General features: G+C 42.0%; 1 protein-coding gene across 2 annotated transcripts in view; it reads right to left on the bottom strand.

Annotated features, from left to right (window-relative positions):
- RBM28 (RNA binding motif protein 28) overlaps window positions 1-18949 on the bottom strand; it is a 29455-nt gene extending 10506 nt beyond the window's left edge. Inside the window, exons 1-13 of one of the 2 annotated variants that reach the window (XM_027075408.2) lie at window positions 18708-18949; window positions 14637-14795; window positions 14230-14324; window positions 13732-13807; window positions 12979-13071; window positions 11807-11878; window positions 10827-10977; window positions 10522-10685; window positions 8536-8608; window positions 5580-5689; window positions 2920-2993; window positions 1856-1991; window positions 784-848 (exon numbers count right to left, since the gene is read on the bottom strand). In XM_027075408.2, coding sequence (XP_026931209.2) covers window positions 784-848; window positions 1856-1991; window positions 2920-2993; window positions 5580-5689; window positions 8536-8608; window positions 10522-10685; window positions 10827-10977; window positions 11807-11878; window positions 12979-13071; window positions 13732-13807; window positions 14230-14324; window positions 14637-14795; window positions 18708-18825 — 1386 coding nt within the window. In that variant the 5' untranslated portion in view covers window positions 18826-18949. The remainder of the gene's footprint in view (window positions 1-783; window positions 849-1855; window positions 1992-2919; window positions 2994-5579; window positions 5690-8535; window positions 8609-10521; window positions 10686-10826; window positions 10978-11806; window positions 11879-12978; window positions 13072-13731; window positions 13808-14229; window positions 14325-14636; window positions 14796-18707) is intronic. The other variant, XM_015086896.3, reaches the window with a different exon arrangement.
- Between the last annotated feature and the right edge of the window lie 2559 nt (window positions 18950-21508).

Below are 21508 nucleotides of genomic sequence, written 5' to 3'. Positions count from 1 at the left end.
AGTTGTGAACATGAGTCTAGAAACTGTACACCGAAAAAACACACTGCCTCTTGGTGTCATTATATTCTCATCTCTGTTCTCCATCTCTGTACCTTCAGACTCCAAAGCTAATTGTCTTTTTTTTTTTTAAACATTTATTTATTTTTGAGACAGCAGATACAGTGTGATTGGGGGAGGGGCAGAGAGAAGGAGACACAGAATCCGAAGCAGGCTCCAGGCTCTGAGCTGTCAGCACAGAGCCCGACACAGGGCTCGAACTCACAGACAGGGAGATCATGACCTGAGCTGAAATCAAGAGTTGGCCACCTAACCAATGAGGCACCAGGCACCCCCTAATATGATTTTTCTAATCTGAACATAACCTCCTACCAAAAAAGGACATCTTAACTCTTCCAAGAACCCCATCTACCTCTTTCCCTACTAACTCCAGCCTATTCTCATCTTCCTTTCTTACGTCATTCTGTATTTACACTGACACTTAATTATACACAGCCTTGGCCTCCATGCTGTAGAAAGCATACTATATGGCCAACACTTACTGCTGGGCATCGGGAAATTACACAAGAAGATCCAGTCCTTATAATGGCATACAATGCTCATGTATTATGTTCAGTGTTGGCTTCTTAGCTGTTTCATCTGTATGTTTTCCTCTAACAAGAGCATAAGCAGGGTCTGTGACTGATGCTTAGCTCTCTGATAAGCACCTCCAGCATTCAACAGTTATTATTTACTGATTTGTACGAAGTCATGCAGATCCCGTAGGCTGGCGCCTAATCTACCCACCCGTTCTCTTTTGGCCATATCAGCGGCGCTCACACCCTCAGCAGCCTTAGTCCCAGCACGAATCACTGCAGAAAGAGGGAAAAAGGCCAAGACATCAGCAAGGGAATTTTCACTGAGCAACAAGAGGAATGTGATTTGAATGATGCAAGCTCTTTGTACAGGCCCAGAGGACTATGCTGGCCAGGACATAGTGGCATTTGGGTAGGTCCAGAAATAGGCTACAGGGCTAAGTTCTCAGCTCTGAGCTGCTCTCAAGGACTAAAAACTGAACATTTTGTGAATTTGTTCCTTTTCTCCTTCCCTCCCCTCAAAAACTTCATGTGCATGCCCGAAGTCTAGTGGAAAGGCCTAGAGGAAGGTCTGAAAGGAAGTACATTTTAGATATTTGGAATACAAAACCGCTCTACTTGTAACCTGCCCTTGGAATTTTACTGTCCCTCATGTATTAAGTACTGTACTTAGTACTGCCAGTAGAAAGCAGTGAGTTAAGCCAACCCGAAAACAGCAATATGGCCATAAGAGGCCTAGAACTGAAGGCTAACAGCCTTACATCACCAGTCCAGGCTGTGCAGCTGTGCAGCAGGTGGGCTGACAAATACTGCATGACCTAGAGGAAGGGATTTTTTTTTTAATTGAAGCTAATTTCTGATTATCTTTCTGACATTAAAGGAAAGGTACTGAGCACACAATTTATATTCATAATCCAAAAAAGCAATAATTTTAGTGATAATTTTCAACTCCTTCAGGAAAATTATCAGAACTCATGACAAGAAGCAAAGGCAATTTGAATTTTTCCTCCCTCTTTGCCCTGCTAATCCTCTGATCTAAAGGTCTAAAAGCTAGCAGGCAGACAAGAGATGGGCGAAGTCTTCCTAACAGAAAGCTACATCTGCTAAAGTGGAATAATATAATGATGTTATATTATAAGCTATAGTGGAATAATATAATGCTGGTAAGGAGGACATGTGGGTTTTCAATTTGAAACATGCCCCCAAACATCCTACTGCTGCTCACCACCACTGCACAGGGCCAGCTACTCAAGCCTGGTTCACAGCTCCCTCCCACTACTCACAGCCTTCTCTGGCCAGGTAAAGGTTCCGGGTTCCAGTTGGCTTCTTCACCTTCTTTGTCTGGAGCTTTGCAGCCTCGTCACGCGTCACGGCCAAGTCGATTCTGAGCAGTCGGCCATCCAGTTTAAGCCCACCACCCTGTAACAGACCGCAACTCTCTCTCTTAAAATTCATAATGGGTAGAAATTAAGCACCTAACAAGGAATGCCAAGGAAAGGGAAAACAGCAAACCCCAATTATGCCGTGGAACCCAACCCCTAGGATGTTTTAGCCCAGGTGGGTGCAGGTGGACCACTGAGTCTAATACTTAGTATAGCTGTGCAAAAGGCCACGTGTAGGGGTGCCTGGCTGGCACGGTCGGTAGAGCATGCGACTCTTGATTGCAGGGCTGTGAATTCAAGCCCCACGGTGGGTGTGGAGCCTACTTAATTAAAAAAAAAAAAAAAAAAAAAAAAGCCACGTGTACACTTAGGGCAGTTAGCAGTGATTTATTTTACAGGAGTTGATTAGTACCAAAATAGGCCCGAATTAAAGAAAACGATCTTTAAATTCTAAAGAAAGCTAACAAAATGGTAGTGTTAACTCTACTTAAGAGAATTTAAGAGATAATGGCAATACAGGATAATTTATCTCAGAACAATTTATACTGGGCTATAGAACACACAGAAAAATTCTCCATCACCCATACATTTTCTCTCATTTACTCCACTTCATAGATGACCTTAATCCCTTCTTGTCCCAACCTTTCATGTCATCAGCCTAGGATAGAGGCTGACGTACAGACAGTAATCAATAAACATTAGATACATTTTTAACCTGTTTCCTTACTTATAAAATAGGTATAATAATTTTACTTACGTTACATACCCCTGTAGAAGTGATATAAGGATTAAATAAGGTAATACATATAAAGCTCAGTGTCTAACACACACTAAGTTCTCAGTAAGTGTTGGCCTTATCTTATTACATTATTGACAGTAATCATCAAGCTGTATGTGAACAGCAGACTCTGGCCTTTGGAGCCATTATCCCCTAAATTATGGAGTGAAAGAAATGTCCTCCTTACCTCAGTCTCTGGAGAAGCAGCTTCAAGGCATTTCTGCGCTGCTTCTTGAGTCATGAACTGGGCAAATGCACAACCTGCACAGAGACAAAATTAAGTGACATGCCAAACTCCCCTGGCCCACCAGGGTGCCAAAGATAACACTACACATGGCGGCAGCCTGAGACGAAGTGGACAAGACTCCCATCTTGTTAGGGTGCCACGAGACAGGCACCGTGTCGGGCACTGAAGGTTCAAAGGCAGACAAAAGAGGACAGGTGCTTATCATGAAATTTTACTATTACTTCATCATCTTTTCCAAAGCTTCTTAGAACTTCAGTCTCACCATCGCTCTCCTTAGTAAGAAAAAGCCACAAGATATGGTAGAGAAATTCCACTCGATTCAGCATCACTTACTGCTTGCCTTTTAGAGGAGTAAAAAATGAGGCAGGAACCACTTAACCTGAAATTAATTACATATCTCACTGTCATCAAAGCTACGTGGGAGACATCAGATATGGGCAGACTGACCTCTTGGAGTCAAAGTCCCTGGCCTCTATCGCATGAATACAGCAGTGAACCAGAAAGCCATAAGCTCAATTCCTGACTCATACTCTAGAATTTGCAAAGGCACACCTCTGACTGGTTAGACGCAGGGCCAATCAACCCACCCTAATTTCTGCTACTGATAAAAAGCAGTTTTTATAAGCAAAGAAAAAAAGTTCACCTTATAGTAGACTCCAAAAAAGAAATACAAGTCTCATAATATTTTGCTAGTATTCCTTTATACAAATTTAAATATTCCCTCATATATGAAAAAAATGTCAAACTTCCTAGAGCTACTGGGGCACTGATTGATCTTTTGTCCCCTACAAGAATGAATGGCAGCAGACTGACACAACACATGTGGCAGGCCGACCCAAAAGTCACCATCCAAGTGAGGTCTTCCCTGCCTCCTCCAGGCAGAGCCAAGTACCCCCCGCCCTCGTCCCCCTCAGTCCTCCAATCACATCTCTCTATTACAGCACTGGTCAGGTGGCATTATCTCAAACAGAATGAGTGTCTCAGGAGTAAGGCCCATGTTTCTTGGCTGTTTCTATATTGTTAGCACCTATCATAGTGTCTGGCATTAACAGACACTCAATAGAAGAAACGAACGATACAGAAAGAAAGGAAGGAAGATGGAGGAAAATGTTTCTAATAGGCAGAATAACTTATTCATCCAATTTGAAGAAAATGTGTACTTCTCTCTGAATGGGTAAGAATTTTATTACTGGAATTCCCAGGGTCAGTATTGGGTTTAGACTTAACACTTTCCTAAAGTCTAAATTTTTAGCTCTCCTAGACAGCAAAATGGCATGCTGACAGAGATAAATGGTAGGAGGAGGCCAAGGCTGTGTGAGTAGGCAAAAAAATTTAGTATGAGCTAGAAAAAGACAACACATTAAAAAAATAATGAAAACTATGCTTACTAAGATTATTAACTCTGAGCTAATATTAATAGACCAAGAAAGAGACTGAGCAAGTTAAGTATTGACTACATTCTGAAAATACCAACCCAATACACTACTGCGCTCAAAAGAAACAAAAGATATCATCAAAGTAAAGCAATATCCTACAGTACTTGGAACATTCTATGCAATTCTAGTCATCTGTTTTTAGAAAAACATACTGGAAATGGAGAAGGTCCAAGAAGTATAGTTGAATATTAAGAGTTGAAAGCACCTTAAGTGATTACTCTAGTTGAACCCATTCATTTTACAGATAAGAAAATGAAGCCCGCAGTGGTTAAACAATTTGCCAAAAATCACCCAGCTGGTCTATGGCTCAGCTACAATTAGATCCCTAATCTCCAGGAAGCAGTTCAGTTTTCTTTGCATCATACTGCCCTATTTATATCTTTTTGGCTAAGCAAAAACCAAAACCAATCAGGTTTCATCAATTTGGAAAGTAAGGTTTAGAATAGAGGTTCTGTGAATCCTTGAGTAGATTCCAGAGAGCCCACAAACCCTCAGAAGTGGCATTTTTCTGGAGAGAGGGTTCATAGCTTTTGCTAGATCTCAAAGGAATCAAGAATCAGAATGAATTAAGAACTCACTGCTTTAGGAGAATGATTGCAGTTGATGAAATCAAAGATCATGAATAGGCTGTAAAGATGCTGCTTACCTAACAACAGTATACTAAAAGGAATTGTGGCCAATCCTTAAAGTTCAAAGGAAATAGCTTCAGGAAAAAAATCTAAGGCAGCAGTCCTGCTATACACAGTTTTCCTTCTGACTATTGCTGCTGCAACAAAATTTCTGTTAGCTTCCATCTCTAACAAAAGCAACTGAAAAAGATCCCAGTAATTTCAAGCAATGTGGAATGATTAATACCCATGAGATGCTATCACATTTGAAATTCAAAGGAGAACAACAAATGGAATTCATTACCCTAAAGTAAATAAGCAAGGGCTTAAAAAGCTTAGACAAAATTGTGGCTGGCAGCACCATTAAAGATGCTGAGTGTGATATCTTAGAAGACAACCTCAGAATGTCCTTGGTGCTTCTATGGGCCACAGAAACCCGGGCTGGGTGGACCGTAGACCCCTCAGAATGGCACACGTTGTGCTCTCATGTAACCTAGTCAGTGCCCATGGCAGCAGTCTCAACCTTTTTAGGACCTGCCAAGCTGACAGCAAATACCTTTAGAATGCTCTGTGTCTGGATGTAAGACGACACGGACGTATTTGAGATCTCCAAATTGCTGGAGGAGCTCCCCGAGTTCTTCTTCCTCTGAGTCAAAAGACAGGTTTCTACGGAAGACAGGTCACAAGAAAAGCCAATTACAAAAGTGAGATCCTGTGTTCTAGTACAAGGTAAGACACCAACTGAAGTGGCACTCTTGCTCACGGCCACCCTCTCTTGTTCGGGAATAGCACCAATGCACAGGGCGGCCTCCACCAGCCTAGCCTCTGCTGTGTGATTCTGTCCCTCAGCCATTATTGACTGGCCTTTCTGCGTCCATCAGATTCTCTCCCCCAGGAATTTAAAACTTGAACAGGCATATAAAAAGACCAGAAGCAAAGATGTAGATTCATTTCAAAATAGTAGTACTCAACCCAAAGGAAACTCCTGGGAAGCTGAAATCTGAAAATATTCTATAGATTGATCTGGGTGGTGGTTACATGGACACATATGTATGAAAAATGTCACTGCACTGTACGCCTAGATTAATGCACTTTACAGAATATATGTTATACCTTAAGAAGGAATAAAAAAAAAGGCAGTGTCCCCAGAGAAAAAAACCCCAGCCTCCTACAACTAGGGCCCCAAACATCCCAGATTTTCATCTCCTTAAGGTTTGTTTTTTTGACACCTTTGATTCTGTGAGCCACCCATGTTCATCCAACAAACAGACTTTTTCACTTAAAGTGACCAAAATTAGTTTCTCTTACTACAACCAAAAGAGCAGGCTAATAAGAAAAGTCAAGATACACGTGTGTCTATCTAGCTCTCTCAATTACTCACTTCCCCCCTTGCATTGCTGTGAAAACTAGGTTTCAGTTAAAACTATATAAAAGTCAGAAAATCCTAAAAACAAAAAACAACAAACAAACAAAATCCTTCAAATAATAACTCAAAAGCAAAACATGGAAAAGTTTACTAGCTACATGCAAAACAAGAAAAGAATAAGTATTTCTCTCGACGTAATTAAAAAGTGTTGGAAGATTTTGTTCTACTAAATTTCAATACATTCTAAAGATCCTTCATTTTCCCAGCTATGAACATCCTTCCAGGGTAAAAACAAACAAACAGTCCCAAATAAATATCTATAATTTTACTTCTCTTAGACTCAGTTAACAACCCCATAAACAATTCCATCTTATGAAGTAATCGAGACAAAAAAATGATGTTCTGCAATAAGACATATCCTAGCCATGTAATTTTTTCTAATTTGCATTATGGATAGTTTTCTCTCTCCCACCTCTTAACTTTCCTTAGTTTTGTGTTTTTTTTTTTTTTTTAATTTTTTTTAACGTGTTATTTATTTTTGAGACAGGGAGAGACAGAGCATGAACAGGGGAGGGTCAGAGAGAGGGAGACCCAGAATCTGAAACAGGCTCCAGGCTCTGAGCTGTCAGCACAGAGCCCGACGCGGGGCTTGAACTCACAGACCGCGAGATCATGACCCGAGCCGAAGTCGGCCGCTTAACCGACTGAGCCACCCAGGCGCCCCCCTCAGTTTTTTATTAATTAAAAGATGTAGGAATGTTAAGAAATGGTATCCTTGGGATTGAGGTCACAGGCTCTTAAGTGTGACAGTTCTTCCTTCCTATCAGACAGAATCCTCTACAAACACAAAATTATTTATATGGCCAATTCCAAACAGTAAAAACAACTATGGAGAGACACTGTGTTAAGGCAGAAAATGGGCTACAGCATGGCTTGTATAGGTTAAACCCACCTTTATAAATAGCTATGATGTGGGCATGTGTGTGGGTGTTCTCTGAGTAATAATTAAGGTTAATATTTTTGGGTGTGTTTTTGCTCACTTATTTCCTCAATTTCCCACAATACGCACAAATTACTTATGTATAAAAACAATCTTAAAAAACTACAGGAAGGGGCTCCTGGGTGGCTCAGTTGGGTATGCGTCCAACTTCGGCTCAGGTCACGATCTCATGAGGCCCACATCGGGCTCTGTGCTGACAGTGCGGAGCCTGCTTGGGATTCTCGCTCTCTCTCCCTCTCTTTGCCCCTCCCCCGCACGCCACACACCCTATCTCAAAATAAATAAAACTTAAAAAGAAAAAAAAAAAGACTTTACAGGCAGAAAGAATACACATCTTTAAAATATGACCCAAACAGCCCTAGTACATCGGCACTGAAGAAAAGACAAGAAGGCATGCCTCAGGTATACTGAAGACAGCCTGACTCTGTGAAAAGGCCAATCTACCACAGACTAAAACGGCAATGACAACATAAAATAAAACCTATTTCCACCTGACTCCCTCCTTAAGTTTCCCTGGAAACAGACGGGATGCCTTATTCTACTCTGGATAAAGGTGAGTTGGCAAGAAGACAGAAATTACTGGAGACAAGTGATGTCACCTCTCCCCAGTACTTCCCCTAAAACAAAGGCCAGAAGCAAAATGTTTCTAACAGCTGAAGAATTGATTTGTTCCAAATGATGCTACCCAAATTACAAAGAATGAAATGTAAATGAGGATAAAATATGAAGATCCCTGCTATTTATCTATTTATCTTCTGTATATAGTTCTGTTTCTCATAAATTCTCACTGTTGGCTATATTCCTAGGACCCGATATATTAACGGTCTTAGAGGCATCTGATTTTCTGGCTTACCTAGAAGAACTAGTACAAAAAAAAAAAAAAAAAAGAAAGAGTGGGGCACCTGGCTGGCTCAGTTGGTAGACCATGCAACCCTTGACCTCAGGGTTGTGCGTTCAAGCCCCATGGTGGGTGTAGGGATTACTCAAAAATAAAAAATTACTCAAAAATTACTCCATTTTAAAAAAAATGGAGAGACACAGAAAGAAAGAAAGAAAGAAAGAAAGAAAGAAAGAAAGAAAGAAAGAAAGAAAAAAAAAATCTGTGGAGACAACATAAACAGCAGTTCTCAAGGTACAAAAGCTCACCTGATAAAAACGGTCTTCCCTTCATTCACATCAGAGGGTAACTTCCTCTTCTTTTTCTTTGAGACTTGTACATCTAAAGTAAAAAAAAAAAAAAAAAAATAACAAACTGAAAAAGACTTAGTGCCACCCACATGACAAGGGGTTACTCCACAGATATATAAAAATCTTGCATAAACGAATAAGAAAAAATCTAGTTAAAAGTGAACAAAGAATATACAACAAAACACTTGAAAAGATGCTCAAACTTACTCTCATAGCACAAGAAATAAGATGCTATTTTTCATTCCAACAGATTAGCAGAAACCAAAAAAACTAATGAAATCCAATGTGGTAGGGGTGTGGGGAAAAAGACATTCATACATACTATCGTGACTGTATAAACATTTAGAATATTTGAAGAGAAAAAAATACACATTCACATACACAAGGATACACTATATTGGATGTGCGTGCTCACACACATTTTTCGTTACAAAGGTATTAAATAGATACACAAGAAACAATTAATTTGGGTGTCTCCAGAGAGGGGCCCTAAGTGGCTGGGTACAAGGGAGACTCACTGATTTTAAAAATAGACATATATGCTTACATATACATAGAAGACTTCTGAAACAATGTGAAAGAAACAACAGTGGTTACTCTGAGGGACTCTTGGGGGATTGGTGAGAAACTTTTTTTTCAATTTGAGAGAGAGAGCATATGCATGAGTGGAGGAGGGACAGAGGGAGGAAGAGAGGGACAAGGGGACAGGGAGAGGGGGAGAGGGGTTGAGGGAGAAGGAGAGGAGAGAGGGGGAGAGGGAGAGAGAAAGAGAGGGAAAGGGAGGAGAGGAGGAAAGGGAGAGAGTGGGAGAGAAGGGGGGAGAGGGGGAGAGGGAGAGAGAGAACTTCAAGCAGGCTGCACACTCAACATAGAGCCCAATGTGGGGCTCAATCCCACGACCCTGGGATGATGACTCGAGCTGAAATCAAGAGTCGGATGCTCACCCAACTGAGCCACCCAGGTGTCCCAAGAACATTTTACTTTCTATATTACACTCTTCTGCACTTTCTTTTTTAATTTTCTGCATTATGTATTGGCCCAGTAATTTTTTCAAGGTAAAGAATGGTACGAGATAGATGAACATGGCTGTTGAATGCAAGGTCTCATAGTCCCCTCAGTATACAAGCTTCTTTGATTCTAAGGTGTCTACCATTCTCTCCTCATGGAAAAAGCTTATTTCCTCATTTTTTTATATGGCCAAACCAATATGCCAGACTTAACCTAAGGAACCAGTTATTGGCCATTCCTTATTCCGTAATGACCTGTCCTCCTTCAATAAACAAGTTGAGTTTCACCCAACATTCTTTATAAAGGTAGCAACAGGGTTTGATTACAGTTTTACAAAATGCCCCAAGAGGCCCTTTATCCCCATTTTAACTCCTAAAAGTTATCTAAAATCCACCTCAGTGTTAGGACACAATATCCTGCTGATCCAGTTATTCACTCACCTTGGATAAGCAAGAGACGTAGTACCTCAGCATTAAGCCAGGTTTTAAGTTCCCTGGGAATCTTCACCCTCAAACATCATGCCAAACGTATTTAAAAATCAAAACAAGAACCTTTAGAAGGATTATCAGGTATCCTTTTTAGCACATCTGACAGAACATAAGTTAGGATCCTATTTAAAAACAGGCCTGTGCTGAACTGCTGCACATTTCTCAGTGACTGATTTCACTTTATTAAAAAAAAAATTTTTTTTTAATGTTTATTTTTGAGAGAGAGTGAGAGACAAAGCGTGAGGCAGAGGCAGAGAGAGGAAGACAGAATCCAAAGCAGGCTCCAGGCCCCTGAGCTGTCAGCACAGAGCCTGACGCAGGGCTTGAACTCAAGGACCATGGGATCGTGACCCGAGCCCAAGTCGGACACTTAACCAACTGAGCCACCCAGGAGCCCCTCGGTAACTGATTTTCAGTGCAAAGTCGTCTACAAAGATCCCAGGCAAACCTTCATCCTCTTGCTGTTCACTGTCGGTGTCACTCTGAGCCAGTTCGTCTCCATCATCGACGCTATCGCTTTCCTCCAGGTCGCTGTCCTCGTCAGAATGATCCTCCTCGCTGCTCTCTACAGTTGGGGCCTTCTTGATGGCTCTGCAATGGCACAGTTCAGAACTGACAGAGTTAGGATCTAATCCTATCCAACTTCATGACACGCGTCACCACTGCGGTGATGGGGGCAGGGAAGACATCATGCTCCTCCCAGAGACCATCCTAAATCTTCCTCCATTATCTCCAACGAGCTGAGCTGCTTACTTCTTTGGAATTTGTGTAGGCTTGGTCACCCTTGCTTCTTTATTGTCCTCCCCCACCTCCTCCTCCTCTTCTTCCTCTTCTGTACCATCCTCTTCTTCCCTGCCATTCTCTTTACTTAATTCCTGATGTTTAGCTCCAAGCCTCTTCTCACCTACACATGGAAGTAAAGAAAATTAGGAATTCACTTAGTATCCAAAACAAGGTTATTTGGACAAGAGTAACTGACACCCCAAGTTCCTAGTTCCTCGGGACTAGGGCTAGGACCTTAAGTGCCATTTTCCCCCAGTATTTTTCTTACTGTATATGAGAGAAAACATGAGGGAAAAAAGCTAAAACAACAACAAGAACCCCTCATCACAAAGACTGCCTGGAAGCCTGTCCCATTCATCAGAAGCCTGAGGGAAAATCAGACTCAGAAGGAGAAAAGCAGCCACTGAGACTCCACAAACAGCCTGCCATCGTGCACCACAGCCGGCAGGGTGCTCACCGTGGAGCCCAGGCATCAACTTTAATCTCGGTGAGTTCTGTTCTCTGAGCTCCTGGTGGCTTAAAAGCCAACTGTTTTCTAAGTAAAACTTAAGTTGTAAGTCTCCCTATTCATAATATTCCATCACCCTCTATTATGAGAAGTTGGGAAAAGAGAGCCAGCAGAGGGGAAAATGAACTCAGGCCCCACTCCTCACTCACGTTCACACCCAGGGGTGGGCTTAGATTCAAATGATCCTATGTTTTGAGACTAGATCACCAGATGGCACAACACGAATCAATAAACAGCTCTACGCTCATTTCTGAGCCTGTAGAATTCAGAGTTTTTCTTAAGCCTCAGTCTCATTCTTTCCATTAATCTTGTGCTTTTGGTATCTTTCACCCAAAATTCTGACAGACTAGCAGGTTCCCTTATAATTTTACCGTAGGTAGAGTTGTTTCCATACTCACCTCAGGACATACAATCCCTCCTGCCCACCACCACTCCCTCTTACCTGGTGCAGAGGCAGACTGTGTATTTTTATATTTATCCTTTGCCACGGCCCAATCCACAGCCACTGTCCGCCCTGTCAGACAGAAAAGTAGCGTCAGAAAGGTCTTCCTCTTTTTAACATCTCTTATAAATGACTTCCTATTCATCAAAGACATCACCAAAGATGGCCCAAGTCCTGCCAACCAGTCAGAAAAATGGAACCAAAACAGACAAAGAAACTGCTGATTCAGAGAATGTTCGTCCTAAAATAAAGCTCAGAGTAGCCTATCCTTTTTAAACCTTAAGCTTTTATTTTTGTGTGGTGTTTGTTTATTTTTGAGAAAAAGAAACATAGAGTACAAGCAGGGGAGGACCAGAGAGAGAGGGAGACACAGAATCCGAAGCAGGCTCCAGGCTCTGAGCTGTCAGCACAGAGCCCGATGCGGGGCTCAAACTCAAGAACTATGCGATGATGACCTGAGCTGAAGTCAGACATTTAACTGACTGAGCCACCCAGGTGCCCCTAAACTTTAAGCTTTTTATCAATAAGCAGTTATTTCACCTTTCTATACAACCACCGCACCTGGGATGAGAGAGTAAAAAAGAAAGAAAGAATGCGAACAGTGCTTACAGTTAGACAAGTTTCCAGTTAGACTAAGCAAGAGGCAAAACAAATATCTGGAATAATCTGCAATCTACACAGAAGTTACCAAGTCTGTCAGAATTTTGGGTGAAAGATACCCAAAGCACAAGATTAACAGAAAGTTACCAAGTCTCTAAGCCAAGCCCTTCTTTAGTACCTGGTAAATGAACACCCCGAGTGGCCTCACAGTCCGTTTAACAGCCCACAGGTGCTGAATAGTGATCATGACACAGAGGGAGAAATCTGCAAATCCCACATCCCCTAGACAGCAACCAGCATCTATCAGTGATTATTTCAGGGACATTTTTTCCATTAAGGATTTAAATGCGCACTCATAACCAAATAAAGACAAGTGAATAATGTCATGGGTTCTTTCAAGTTGAACCCTAAGATCAAGCACTAGGAATATTTCACCAAAACAGCTTCTATATTAGCAGTAAGACTCTCAACAAATCAAACACCTTTTGAAAATGTAGAAAGTGGGTTACTGTGCTAATTCCACTCAAACACCAGAAATATCTGGGTGAACAGTATGGGTATAAAAAACTTACCTTTTATCTCTTTCATGTTCATGCTTTTGAGAGCTTTTCCTGCTTCTAGGAGGTTTTTGAACTGGACAAAAGCAAAACCACGCATCTTTCCATCTGTGTGCAGATGTACAAAGAAGTTAAGAGACAGCAGGTGAGGAGCCAACAAACACCAAGAAGGACACTACAGCAACCGGGCTGGAAAGATGGCCCAAGTCTTGCCAACCAGTCAGCCCCGAAGCAATAGCTAATGTCCTCCTGCTGAGTATACCCTGGCTCAAGCTTGGGGAGAGCAATGCATTTCCCTAAACTGTAACTTGTCTTCTAAAACCAGTTCTAATCTAACTAAAAATGCCATCCAGGAAATAAGCACTATTTTTGAGTTTTTGCTGTGTCAATCACGGTGCCTGATACTATATGTGTGTGTGTGTGTGTGTGTGTGTGTGTGTGTGTGTATAGTATATATATATATATACATAGCATATATATGTATGTATAGTATATATATACATATATACTATATATATACACACACTATATATATACTATATATATGTGTGTGTATATATATACACACACACACACACATATATATATATATATATATATATACTATATATATATATAATATCTCCTATCATCTGGGGCTCACAGAGAGTATGACGTGAACCTTGTATTTCTATTTCAAATAGTGGTTAGTTCAAGGGTGAAATGGAAAAAGACCATTATGTTACGTCATCTTAATCTAACTCACAACAAATGATGGCGTGCTAGTACCTGGCTTCCTGGGGATGCTTACTTCCAGGACAGCTCCATATTGAGCAAACACCATTCTCAGGTCATCTTCTGAACACTGACACCAAAAGTGAAGAAAAAGAGATATTATCACAGAAAATAAACATGAAACATCAACCATTAAATTAGTCCATGACGAAGAGCTTGAATATTTTTACTCTTTTACTTTTGAGACTAGGACATAAAACATCTCTGAACAGAAGCCACCTTGCTTTGTACCTAATAGACAAAGAGAACAGATATCAAAGAGCTCTTCCTCCCTCCTCCCTATCTCAGCAGTAGTGTCCCAAAAGGAAGGCATCTTCACACTTACTATCCTTAATTAGTCCTTATTTATACAGGCCCATTTTCTGTATTCAACAAGGCTACGACTCATTCCCAGAAGGAATTATGTCCAATTAGACCACCCTGGTGAAGAGTTCAACCAATGAGCACCAACAGCCTTCAGAACAGGTAGTGTTAGTTTTCTCTGTCACTCACCTTAAAGCTTAGATTCCGAATAATTAACCTGGCTTTCTTATCAGCCACTTTGGGTTTTTTTGGCTTCAGCTCCTTCTTTGGGGACTCTGAATTTTCTAAAAAATAAGAGGCAACAGAATAAGTCTATGATCCCAAACCACTCACCTCTAGGCCCAGAACATCACAGGAAAGAAGCTACTAGCAAAAGATGACATTTCCCACAGGACTAAGTATGGCAACACCCAGGACCACCAGATTTCCAAAGTTAGAGTTAAATAAAAGACAAAAATGAGTAATAGAATACATTAGATGATTTTGGACATCAAAGGGAAATTTAGGAAGCTTTCAAAGCAGAAGCTATCCCCCCAACCACCCACCTCTTCTTCCTCACCCTAAGGGAAAATTCCTTTAAGTTACTAGAAACTCACCATTTTCCCCCTTTTCCTTGGACTTCTTCCTCAGTTTCTTCTTGGCAACAGTCACATTGATCTTACAGCCTTCAAAGGTGGTAATCTCCTTGAGGGCCCTCTGAACATCTTCCAGCATAGAAAAAGTGACATAGCCAAAGCCTCGACATGCCTTACTTCCTGAACAGTAGGGGAAAGGGGCAGAACTGTAAGCCAAGAGCCCTAAACCATTAAATTGGCAATGCCCTAAACTAGCAGATACTGTCAGGCCATCCCATTTATTAGTTTGCCAAAATTCTCAGGAGGGACAAAAATGAGATTGGTATCCATGGCCCCTTCCCCACTTTGCTCAGAAATTGTCAGGCTTCCTCTTCTAATTTGGTGCCTTCACTGTTAGCCTCTCTTCTTCTTCCTTTTCTGATCATCTTGAGAATATGGAGGGCCCATGATATCTATTACATCCCCAGTGAAGAACTCAACCTCAAATAGAATGGAACATCACCAGAGAAGGTGGGAAAGGGAAGTATGGCAGCTTTGAAAACTACAATATAATTATGCAGATCAGAAATTAATGCCTGAGGCCCTGACAAAAGAACCTCAATAAACAATAAGCATTGCTTTGGGAGCCTGCAGATACTATTACCATTATTACCAAGCCTTAGCAATCAATATCAAATCTAACCTTTTTCAAACTAGCTGTAAATCTCTTAACTCACTTTTATCTTCAGAACCACACTAAGGTAGGTAAAGTGAATACTATCATCCCTTCTTTCCAAATAAATAACTTAAGATGGAGGAAAGTAAGTGAACTGGCTAACGCACCAGAGTGTTAGTAGCTGAATGAATTCCTCATGACTAGCCCCATGTTCTTTCCATGGGACTCCACCAATATAAAGGCCACAGAGAAGAATATTAGGACCAACCAGATGAATAGTTGCAAATAAAAACTGTAACCCACCTTTGCCCTTTCTGGTTTGCTTTTTCTTGATAACATTTTTATGTACTAAAATGTTAAGTCATTTACTGCATCAAAAAGGAAAAAGACAGACCAAGTAGTCCGCCTATGACCCAAAGAAGAAATACATGCTCTGCTTCTTTTTGAACTACACTCGAACCTACTTCAAGGTAGAAGCCCTCAAACACAGGATGTTGATCCACATATACTGGTTAAAGCTGACACTGCATTAGGAAAGCATACTGTGATTTGGAGATTGGTGTCTTTTTTCTTGGGACTCCTTCTCACAAAAGCCTGCCCACTCAAAGTCAGAAAATTAGAACAAGAAAAATCAGGGCTCTTCCTGATCAAAGACAAAGCAGCTGAAATGTAAAGCAGTTCAGTACCAAAATAAAAGTATGTGCTCACAACATATTTGCACAAAGCATCATATTTTACAACCATCCTGTAAAATTATTCCCATCTTAAAGAGGTGAAGTCACCTCTACTAAGACCTCATCCCACCCACCCCCAACCCCCACTCCTTGTTCCCATCCCATTAAGTACAACACTCTTTCCAACACATCTTGCCTATCTGGACAGAAAAATACATACTATTTTAAACAGGGAATAAAGCTTTGTATTTCTTAAGATCTAGACCACATACACAGAATACAAGGTAAGGTTATACTCTGTCTAAATTCTGAGGACACAAAAGAGAATTCCCATTCAATGGCCTGTTCTTCCCTGGGACAGAACCACCAAGCACTGGACAGTTTGACAACCACAGTAATGAATGTAACTTATAGTAGAACCCAGTACACGTATGCCTTTTTTATATAAAACCAAAGGGATGCCTGGCTAGATCAGCTGGTGGAGCGTGTGACTCTTGATCTTGGGGTTGTTAAGTTCGAGCCCCACACTGGGTGTAGAGATTACTTAAAAATAAAATCCTAAAAACAAAAACAAAAAAGTTTTACGAATACTAACCCTTTACCACGTATAGATAGATACACTCTATTTAAAAAAATTATTGACCCACTCAAGACCCACTAATGAGGAATGATCTGCAGTTGAAGAAACATTGCTGTGGAGCCCTCTCATCTCTCACTCACCCATATCTATCCTTAAAATGACAAAGAACCAGGCAGGTGTCATAGCCTGTAGAGCAATCAGAGCCATGTCGACAATCCTAACTCTTACCTCTGTTACTAACAAAATAGAAGTTAATGATGGAGGATTATTAGCACACAAGTTAGCCTGTCTACTCACATACTCAGATACCACGGGGGGAAACAGGGATCCTCAGAATGCCAGTTTCCACCAGTTGTTCTGCTGCAAGGCAAAGAAGCAGCCACTTACAGAGACAGACTGATGACTTAGAAGGGAGTGAAATTTAACATCAGGTGCCTATCAAGTGTCCCCTGAAGTCTAGGTTAAGAAGAAGGAATGCTTCTACAATTAAACCCTTACAATTCTTCCTCCTTCCAATACATGCCAACCCTTTCTCCTAGTGATGCGATGAGCAGCACCCAGAGTATAAGCCATGTAGCAATATTCCACAAATAAGCAAATATCCCCAGTGGCTCAAGCCAAAAATCTTGGGAGTCAGACTTAACTCCTCTTTTTCTCATACCCCACATCTCACCCATCAGCAAATCCTCTCGGTTCTACCTTTGAAAATATCCGTATTCCAATCACTTTTTACCACCTCCACTGCTACCATCCTGGTCCAACACAGCATATTTCTTACCTGGATTGCAAGAGGCTAATGTCTGGTCTCCCTGCTTTTGTCCTTTTCTCCAAGGGCGGCCTCAGAGGATCTTTCAAAATGTAAGCCAGATCATACTTACTGCTCCCTATCCAAAACTAGTAGTTTCTGGTATCAGAGTAAAAGCCAAAGTCCTCCAAAATCTTTGCAATAGGTCCTACATGATCTGGTACCCTAGAATCTCATCTCCTAATTCTCTTACCTTCACTCACTTATTCTGTCATCCTGTTCTTGCTGCTATTTCTTCAATATACCAGGAGTAGTCCTCTTTAGTATCCTTGAGCTTAGTGTTTCCTCTGCCTAGACTCCTCCTCCCGGACAGACACATGTTCACTCCTTCATCTCAGGCAGGCCTTCCCTGGCTACTCTATAGATAACTGTCATTTCTCACCGCCCAACCCTCCCCCCCCCCCCCCCACGCTCGCCAACACAGAGACTCCTTATCCTTATTTTTCTCCTTCGTATTTACCACCATTATCACTATATATATATATATATATATATATATATATATATATATATATTTTAATGTTTATTTATTTTTGAGAGAGACAGCACAAGCAGAGGCAGAGAGAGAGGGAGACAGAATCCAAAGCAGGCTCCAAGCTCTGAGCTGCCAACCACAGAGCCCAACTCGGGGCTCGAACCCTCGAACAGTGAGATCATGACCTGAACCAAAGTCAGATGCTTAACCGACTGAGCCACCCAGGCGCCTGTATCACTATACGTTTTGCCTATTTGTTTATTGGCTGTCTTCTCCATCTTGAAGACTTAAGAGCAAGTTTTTTGGCTTGGTTTGGGGCACTGCTGTATCCTAATGACCTACAACAGTGCCCAGTACACAGCAGACATTCGAAAAATATTTACTGAATAAATGAGTAAATGAATAACATACTAGTTAGGAGCTTCGGGTCTCATGATCAAATTCTGGATCTATTACTTACAAGCTGTATGAACTTAAACTAAAGTTACCAAATTTCCCCAAGCCCCAGACTCCTGTCTGTAAAATGAGGTTAAGACTGTCCACCCAAGACTGTTGAGAAAATTAAACGAGATTAACACGAGTGGAATTCAGCACCGTGCCTGGCACTCAGTTGACTCTCAACAAGGTTCATTAAAAGTTAACTATTACATTGTTACCAAATGAGACAGCATGTGTGAGCGCGCATACTAAACGGAAAGCGCTTTGTAAACCTAAGGCAATGCCTTGACTTTCAGAATCGGGCCTCTACGGACTCTTCCAGAGCCGAGTCAGTTTAAAAAAGAAGCTCAATCCCCCTTCCCTTCTCATTGGAGCGGGTCAAGAATTCTACGGCTCGCTGATGTCCTCGCCGGGATCCCGCTCCCAGGAACCCCGGCCCTAGCCTCAGCAGCCCCGCCCCCTTACCTTTCTCAGTCACCACGAAGCACTGCTTCACCGGCCCCACTTGACTGAACAGCTCCTCCAGCTGCTCACTGCGGGCCGAGGGCGGCAGGCGGCCTACAAACAGGGTCAGCCCCGCCATGAGGCTGGAAAACGAAGGCGCGCGAGACCACAAGCAAACCAGGCCCGCGCACGCGAGTCAAGGAGCCGGCTTTAGCAGGCCGACCACGCCAACCTGCCCGGAGATTCCGGAAGTGCTCATCATTCAAAAGAGTCCGGAGGAAAACATGGTGGGAAGGGAGAAAAAATGTTCCGGAATGAAGGGGAAAAAAAAAAAAAAAAAAAAAAAAAGGTGCCGCCCAGGAGCGGAGCTTCTTGAGCGGGTCTCCACCCCTAGTCCCAGTACTTTCGCCCCGTCCCCTACACCCTGGGCTACTGTAGGGAACAGGAATCGCTAGCTCCTACCCAGTTTATTTTGTTGTTGTTGTTGTTTTTCAAGAGAGAGAGACAGAGTGTGAGCATGGGAGGGCAGAGAGAGAGGAGACACAGAATAGGAAGCAGGCTCCAGGCTCTGAGCTGTCAGCACAGAGCCCTACACGGGGCTCGAACTCACAAACCATGAGATCATGACCTGAGCTGAAGTCGGACTCTCAACCGACTGAGCGACCCAGGCGTCCCTCTCCTACCCAGTTTAAAATCTCACTTCCAGGATTATGGATCCCAAAGTACCACGGCAGGCAGAGGAAGTCGTTTTTTTGCTCGAGGCCTTACATATATTGGCTATTTAATAAATACTTTCTTTAGGGGCACCTGGGTGGCTCAGTCGGTTGATTATCCGACTTCAGCTCAGGTCATGATCTCTCATGTTTGTGAGTTTGAGCCCTGCTTCGGGCTCTGTGCTGACAGCTCAGAGCCTGGAGCCTGCTTTGGATTCTGTGTCCCGCCCCCCCCCCCCCCCACCTGCTTGTGCTCTCTCTCTCCCTCAAAAATAAATAAACATTACAAATTTAAAAATAATAAATGCTTTCTTTAGTGCCACCACAGACTCCCAGATTATGTGTAAAAAATGCAACCAGAATGCACAAAGATGCACACATCAAACACATTATTTGAACAATTCTCATATTCTCAGAGAATATGAGACATCTGTCACACTATAACAGATAACTATAACTGTGCCAATGACAAACAAAATATAGCTGCCAAAGCGCACACACACACAGATCACACACAATCATTCTTTCAATAAATATTTACTGAGCTCCTACTATGTGCCAGGCACTAGGATACAATTGGTGAGCTAAAAAAAGAGAGAGAGAGTCCCTGCTGTCATGGAGAATCAAGTCTAGTAGGGGTAGACAGACATTCATTTAAAAACTTTACAAATAAATCATAGCATGCACACTACAAGATAACATGGGAACATACCCAAAGCAAACATAACACATACACATAGACCCAGAAGGCAGGTCCTCCCAGAGACAGGAGAAGACCTTCCTTCGGGTCAGCTTATGGGTCAGACCCAAGGCTGAGGGATCTTACTGACCAGTGGGAGATCTGGGTGCCCCTAGAATCTGGAGGGCAGAGACTATTTGCCATTTCACTGGGTTCGGGAACCAACCTGTGTGCAAGACTGCAGTACCCTGCAGGACATCCAGCTGAGAAAATGCACTTTTTCAATAATGATTTTTATTTTATTTTATTTTTTAATGTTTATTTATTTTTAAGAGGGGGGGAGGGGCAGACAGAGAGGGGAGACAGAGGATCCAAAGTGGGCTCTGCGCTGACAGCAGAAAGCCTGATGCGGGGCTGGAACCCATGAACTGGGAGATCATGACCTGAGCCAAATTCGAATGCTTCGCTTAACCCGCAGAGCCACCCAGGCACCCCTCGGTAATTACTTTTAAGTGGTATAATCTGAACACACGGTAGGTAGAAAATTCAAAAAGTACAGTGAAAAGTAAGTTTCCCTTTCTCTTCAAACCCCATTTGCTTTCAATACATTTTGGATAGATGGGATGACTGATTGATGGTAATGGCAGGGTGGGGGGAGGGGAGAACACTTAACTTTAGTTTTATGAAGCTATGGGGCGCCTGGGTGGCTCAGTCTGTTGAGCTTCCGACTTCAGCTCAGGTCTTGATCTCACAGTTCCTGAGTTCAAGCCCCACACTGGGCTCTGTGCTGACAGCTCAGAGCCTGGAGCTGTTTCGGATTCTGTGTCTCCCTCTGTCTCTCTACCCCTCCCCCGCTCATGCTCTGTCTCTGTCTCAAAAATAAATAAACATTAAAAAAATAAAAAAAAAAGATTTATGAAGCCCCAGCTCCAAATAAATAGTGTATGCTCAAAAGAAAACACCAGTTATTTTTAAACACATAACTCAAGAGACGAAGTACTCAAATACAAAACAGATTTTTAAGGCTGTGGGGTTAATCCTATCCAGGATAAACAGAAACAAATAGACAAAAGAAGTAAGGTGGGTCATTGAAATAAAGTTGGTTTGGGATTCCACATTCCTCCCTCTTCTTTTCTCCTCCTCTTCTGCCCACTCACCACTTTAGAAATCAAAATTCTATCCCCAAAAACTAAACTGCAAGCTTCAGGGCTCTAGCTATAGGGAAGACTTCCCAGTGCTGGCTGCAGTACACACAGGGTAAAAAGAACCCTTAGAGGGCTGTTCCAACATCCCTTTGGGCTACCCCTACAGTGCTGTTTTATTATTTTAATCTTTTTTTTTTTTAAGTTTATTTATTTTTGAGAGACAGAGAAGAGAGAAACACAGAATCCAAAGCAGGCTCCAAGCTGTCGGCAACAGAGCTCAACGCG

Source organism: Acinonyx jubatus, chromosome A2 (genome assembly GCF_027475565.1).
Source record: "Acinonyx jubatus isolate Ajub_Pintada_27869175 chromosome A2, VMU_Ajub_asm_v1.0, whole genome shotgun sequence".
In the NCBI taxonomy this organism is placed as follows: Eukaryota; Metazoa; Chordata; class Mammalia; order Carnivora; family Felidae; genus Acinonyx; species Acinonyx jubatus.
Note: the sequence above shows the minus strand (reverse complement) of the source record. Positions and strands in the feature narration are given on the sequence as shown.